This window comes from Cyprinus carpio, chromosome B16, assembly GCF_018340385.1.
Source record: "Cyprinus carpio isolate SPL01 chromosome B16, ASM1834038v1, whole genome shotgun sequence".
NCBI classification, from domain to species: Eukaryota; Metazoa; Chordata; class Actinopteri; order Cypriniformes; family Cyprinidae; genus Cyprinus; species Cyprinus carpio.
Window position 1 is genome coordinate 17,530,399 of NC_056612.1, and position 6,373 is coordinate 17,536,771.

General features: G+C 36.1%; 1 protein-coding gene and 1 long non-coding RNA gene across 2 annotated transcripts in view; one reads left to right on the plus strand and one right to left on the minus strand.

Moving 5' to 3' along the window:
• pear1 (platelet endothelial aggregation receptor 1) overlaps positions 1 to 5,697 on the plus strand; it is a 39,378-nt gene extending 33,681 nt beyond the window's left edge. The window contains exons 14-24 of the mRNA XM_042741180.1: positions 19 to 121; positions 811 to 957; positions 1,076 to 1,207; positions 1,470 to 1,598; positions 2,103 to 2,228; positions 2,316 to 2,525; positions 2,665 to 2,774; positions 3,692 to 3,818; positions 3,909 to 3,971; positions 4,052 to 4,252; positions 4,852 to 5,697. Coding sequence (XP_042597114.1) covers positions 19 to 121; positions 811 to 957; positions 1,076 to 1,207; positions 1,470 to 1,598; positions 2,103 to 2,228; positions 2,316 to 2,525; positions 2,665 to 2,774; positions 3,692 to 3,818; positions 3,909 to 3,971; positions 4,052 to 4,252; positions 4,852 to 4,994 — 1,491 coding nt within the window. The 3' untranslated portion in view covers positions 4,995 to 5,697. The remainder of the gene's footprint in view (positions 1 to 18; positions 122 to 810; positions 958 to 1,075; positions 1,208 to 1,469; positions 1,599 to 2,102; positions 2,229 to 2,315; positions 2,526 to 2,664; positions 2,775 to 3,691; positions 3,819 to 3,908; positions 3,972 to 4,051; positions 4,253 to 4,851) is intronic.
• On the minus strand, positions 97 to 6,179 carry LOC122139994. The gene is made up of 2 exons (XR_006156718.1): positions 5,776 to 6,179; positions 97 to 1,194 (listed from the first exon to the last, which is right to left on the minus strand). It is a non-coding gene; the product is annotated as an uncharacterized LOC122139994 (long non-coding RNA).
• Between the last annotated feature and the right edge of the window lie 194 nt (positions 6,180 to 6,373).

Below are 6,373 nucleotides of genomic sequence, written 5' to 3' on the forward strand. Positions count from 1 at the left end.
CCATTCTGGTTCAAACAGATCGGGACATTCGGCCCAGGCTGTCAACACAAATGTGACTGTCTGCATGATGAAGGATGTGAGAGTGTTACAGGCCAGTGTCTGTGTTTACCTGGCTGGACAGGTAGGACTTTATTCAATATGCAAAAACAGTATACAGTATGCAGTGATAAATGTTTAAAGCAGAAGCAGTTTCTGGCTGATTAAATAATGAGTGAAGCACTCAGTCACTCAGGAAATAAAAGGAAAAGCCAAGCGTATTGCATTATGGGATACAGTATTCTGTGCAGTATGCACTGGTCTATATCAGCAAATGTGTATGTAAAGTTTGCATATCTACAGAAAATGTGCATACTGTGAATGTTTCAGATATTGCATACTACAAAGATAGTATGAGTAGTGTGACCTTCTGTGCATATTTAATTATTCCTCTCCATTGATATCACCCATAATGCAGTGTAGATCTTTATTATACTATTATATTAATATATTATTAATATTAAACCCTATATTTATTATTATATTGAGCTGAGCTTGACCCTGATTTTTATGTTTGAGATTCAAGTGATGCATATGTAAATATAATAATGGTAATTTTGAAATCTCTACAGTATGTACACCTGTCAGAGAGTCATAAAAATACATATCTGAGGCTGGGAGATATCTTGTTTAAAATCGTTAAAAAACTAGAAAAATCCAGTATATGGTATATATTGAATCTGATGAAAATAAAAAAAGTTTAAAGTAAGAATAAGGCACTAGACCTCAAACAGCACCTGACAGTTTAGGCAACTCATCCAATTTCTTCTGCAGGTCTGCGCTGTACACAGCAGTGTCCAGAGGGAACGTGGGGCCTTCAGTGCAACCAGACCTGCTCCTGCCTCAACGGCGCCACCTGTCAGGCACATACAGGAACCTGCCTGTGCAAACCCGGATTCTGGGGAGCTCAGTGTCAACACAGTGAGTATATATAATATATATATATATATATATACCTGTGCGTGCATCCATCAGCATCTCTGAGAGCTCAGGTCACATTAGAGCTGGTTTAGACAGTGCTCTCTTCTCTTCTCTATAGTGTGTAGTGCTGGTCTATTTGGAGAGAAGTGCAGCCTTCACTGTCCACAATGTGTACATGCCTCCTCCTGTCATCACATAACAGGCAATTGTCTGTGTCTGCCTGGATATACCGGACACCTGTGTGAACAAGGTTAGATACACACATGCAAAGACTTAAATGATTGTTCATAGTGACCACATCTGTCAAAGACCAAAATAAAAGGCTAAAAACACCATAAAAGTTGACCATTTAAGTCATTATTCACTGAAAAATAACAGCATACAAGTTTGAAACAACATGAAGTTATGTCAGAATTTTCATTTTTGTGTGAATTATCTCTTTAAACCTATAACTTCCATAGCAGCAAATCTACAGTATAATCCTCTAAGTGCTGTTTTTGTTTGACTTCTAGCCTGCCCAATGGGTCGGTATGGACTCCATTGTAGCAATGTGTGCATGTGCACCAACAATACGACATGTCATCACCAGGATGGTTTGTGCCTCTGTCCCGCCGGATGGACTGGACCAGACTGCTCTTCATGTGAGTTTTTGGACAACAGACCTTGTCTATGAGAAAATATTTGATTTCACTAGCTTTGTTTTATATCTCATTCAAAGATGTTGCATTTAATTTTTGGAGAAATTAATCAAAATGAAATTAGGTAAAACAAGAAAAATGTCTGCCAATGCGGTTAGAAAAATAAACTTGATTTTGGTTAACTCACTACTTACCCCGATATTTTTTTTTTTGAACCAAAAACCACACTTAATTTTGAGAAATTTCTCAGAAAACAAAACATTGTGCATCTAAGGTTGAAGAATGTTTACATTTGTACTGTAAGAAAATGACTTTAAGCTTAAGTCGAATATTAAGAGTTGTTTTTCTTAGAAAAGACTGTATGCCAGATTTCCTGGATGTGGTTTCGGAATAAATAAGTCATACTGTACTTCTCAGCTGAAAATACATTTTTATTCCTGGATCAGGCTCAATATGTCTGTCACTCTACCAGTTCATCAAACATTTGCCAAATGTCTGTCTTTGCAGTGTGTCAGACTGGAACGTTCGGCACTAACTGTGCTCAGACCTGCTCGTGTCCCCCCAACCATTCCTGCGACCCTCACACTGGAGACTGTGTGTGTGTACCTGGACCAGGCGAGGACTGCAAACCAGGTATTAAAAGCAGCCTAAAAACATTTGATTTTCTGTATGTTAAACACTGAAATGTTAATGGCTGTCAGTGTGTGTAATGTTTTTCAGAGCAAGAGCTGAGTATGATGGTGCCCGTGTCTCCGGTGGAGAAGGACTCGTGGGGTGCGATCGCAGGAATTGTGGTGCTGGTGATTCTGGTTGTGCTCCTGTTGGCTGTTTTGTTGTTGTATCGGCGCAGACAGCAGGACAAGCAGAGCAACACACCCGTTGTGTCCTTCTCTTCAACCCGCACCGTCAGTTCAGAGTATGTTGTGCCAGGTATGAGCCACGGGAGTTTTTGATACTTTCAGTAGTGCCTCATTTCATTCGCACAAATTAGATGATATGGAATTGTAATACTGAAAATCTGATGTATTTATAAACAGTATTTTATTTTGTATTTGCTTATTTCTTGTAGATGTTCCACACAGTTACCATCACTATTACTCAAACCCAAGTTACCACACACTGTCTCAGAACAGACCTCCACTGCCACACCTGCCCAACAACCAGGACCGAGCCATCAAGGTGAGTAATACTATGGTATTATATATATGTATAATAACATGCTATATACCATGTTCGGAGTAGCATACTAGCATTTCACTCTTACTATATGAATATTGTGCACAGTATGTAAATTGTCATTAGCCAACCTGTACACTATGAATTTTGTTAGCTCTGTCACAAATTGCTTCAAATGTTACTCATATGTAAGTCACTTTGGATAAAAGCTAAAAGTTAAAGGTTCAGTGTATCACAGAATGCAGTCTATTTAACTCAACCTTCCATCTCAAATGTAATGAATTCATGAGATAAAAAGTGTACAATTTAAAATTGAGGTAAAATTCTAATTGATGAGATTAAAAAGTCATTAGTACAAAAAATATTTGGTATCACTTTATTTTAAGGTGTCCTTGTTACACGTTACATGTACTTACTATTTTAATAATAATTATTATGCATAATTACATGCAAGAAACACTAAGATGAACCATAATCCTAACCCTAACCATACAGTAAGTACATGTAGTTTATTAATATTACACAGTACTTAAATGTATAATTACACTGTTACAATGACACCTTAAAATAAAGGGAAACCAAATATTGTTTATGTCATTATTGACTTCTCATAAAAAATAAAAAAAATCTCATAATTCATAATATATCTCTTCTTAAGACTTGGTATGTCATAATTTCTACTTTTTAATATTATAATTATGAATTTGACGTGATCTACCAAAGCATGTGGTGGAAATGCACTTCTACAGAAGTTGACGTCCATAAGAATAGGTTATTTCTTAATTTATAAAATTATTTATGCAGAACCCTCTAATCAGTTATCTCTGTCAGCAGTAGTGGGCCGTGCAGTATTGATTACAAAAGCAGAATTTTGCACATATAACAAACACAACTTTCTTTTATGTCTCACGCTTTGACAGAACACCAACAACCAGCTGTTCTGCAGACTGAAGAACATGGAGAGGGAGAGGAGAGGTCTGTTTGTGGCTGACACTAATGCAACTCTTCCTCCAGGCTGGAAACACCAGGAGCCACCTAAAGATCCAGGTAATGGGAAACAGCTTCACCGTTTGACTACACTATATTTTTAGTTTGTTCTGTCCAAGTAAATTGAATATGGTCTTACTGTGTTTGCAGGGGCTTTTGGCATCGATCGAAGTTACAGCTATAGTGCCACTCTTGGAAAGCACTACAACAAAGGTAAAAGTCCCCCAGATATTCTTCTTCTATATGTTCTTCTATATATCTTCGTTGTGTCTAACATGCTGTTGTGGTTGCAGAGTTGAAGGATTCATGTGTGGCAGTGAGCAGCAGCTCTCTCAACAGTGAGAACCCATATGCCACCATCAAAGATCTGCCTGGCCTGCCACCTTGTCCTCCGGAGAGCAGCTACATGGAGATGAAGTCTGCAGTGCCTCGTGAAAGATCCTACACTGAAATCAGCCCACCGGTTATGACTCCCTCCACTCTGTCATACAGAGGTAGTTATATTAAAAGGAATTTGGTATTGCTTTGTGATGTTAGAATGTTGACAGAAAATATATTTTAGTAACTAAAATGTCTACAATTAGTATATATATATATATATATATATATATATATATATATATATATATATATATATATATATATATATATAGGCTATATATTACAATATTTTGGAATTCCTTACATATTTTGAAACATACAAAGTATAAAAAACTTATATATATATTATATATATATATATATATATATAATTATATTCAAATATTAATTAATATTAATATAAAATATATATGCTGTAAACACAGCTTTTGAGAATTTTTTTTTTAATTGAATATATATTTTTTTAAACTTTCAAATGCCAAAATACATGACAAAATTTACTTCAGAGGGCCAGATGCAAAATGCCTTTTTCATGTATATTTTTGACAATACAAATATTGACATATAAAAAAAGACCAAACATATGTTAATATGAAATACATGATTTTAAATGTAATTTTTTTTTTTTTGCCATAAGGGTACATGACAACATGATGGCTTTGGAGTGTTGTCCAGTACAGCACTTAAAATATCTTTGTTCACTGTATTTCAGAACACTGTTCCCTTGGCAACGCTGTGGAACAGGAACCTCAGAACCATTATGATCTGCCCATCAACAGCCACATTCCGGGGCATTATGATCTGCCCCCAGTGCGGAGACCACCCTCTCCATCGCCACGAAGACTGCCCCACTGATCTCCTTACAGACTTTGTTTCTTCCCAAAAATCACTGACAAACACAGAGTCTGCTTTACAAACTGGATAATGAAATACTGCCCACCACAGATGAATGGATGGATGCCACCAAAACTGCGCAATACTGCCATCTGCTGGACAACACTGACAACCATTGACCGTTCATGGAGAAAAAGATCACATTTACTGGCATTTAACCCATTCAGGCCTGTGGATGTTGCCAAGGACTTTGTTATTCATTTTCTTCCGACAGTATTTTTGGGTGGCTAAACAACTGGCATACAAAAATACAACCTTAGAAAGAGATTTTGACAACTTGCTGGATGTCACGTGATGACATGTTGGAGCTTCAATACAAAAATCTTTTCACCTATCACAAGTTGCTGTATTAAATCTTATGTGAAAAACTGCAAAAGAACGGCACATATGCTCAGATAAAAGATGTGCGAGAAAAGACATTGATAGAAAATCCGATCTGGGCATTAATGGGTTAAATGCTACATATTTTTCTGTTTTAAATGCTATTCATGTTTCTTATCTAATCTGGTAATAAGGTTGTAAATAATATAATTTTTAACAGCTACAGAACCAGTTTTCGTGTTTGTAATATCCAATATTGGGAACATTTTGCTATGAATGTCAATTGAGTTCAACCAATAAGAACTGTAAATAGTGTAAATAAAATCAAAGTTCTCAAGCACAACTTGTCATAAATCTCGTTGTCTGTGCCTTAAGAGATGCTCCAACCAAAAATGAACATTTTGTAATATAAGTTACTCACCTTCATGGGGACCCAGATGAGACTTGTAGAAAAATAATCCATCTCGGAGTTTATTTCTGATTTATTTATTGTACATAGAAGGGTCTTCCAAGTTGACGCTTAAAACACAGGACAAACGAACACAACTCTTATCCATACGGCTGCAGTTGATGAACCAATGTTTTCTGAAGCGAAACTATAAGGTGTTTGTGAGAAAAACACTAGTAATATGTTAAACTTCTTACACAATAAACCGCTTCCGGGTAACCGTTAACCGCGCGTTCGTAAGCGCACGCTTGAGGTAAACGTCAGCACGTTTTGAAACGTGATGTATGCGCGTTTTATAATTCATAAATCGTAATTCCTAATAAATTGTAATCGGTAGATAAAGGCCTAAACATGTAACCTTTCATCAAGCAATACATAAAATCAGGCTTCTTATTTAAACTCCTTCCATTTTTAACGTTGATGGTACTAAAACAAGACTTTAGAATAAAATATCCTAAATTATATAAAAAATAAATTATTAAATAAAATAGAGTTTCAATAAAACATCTTCAACAGTAAAGAGTCAAATATTGTTTGCGAGGCAATACCACTGACACACACAGAGAGCAAA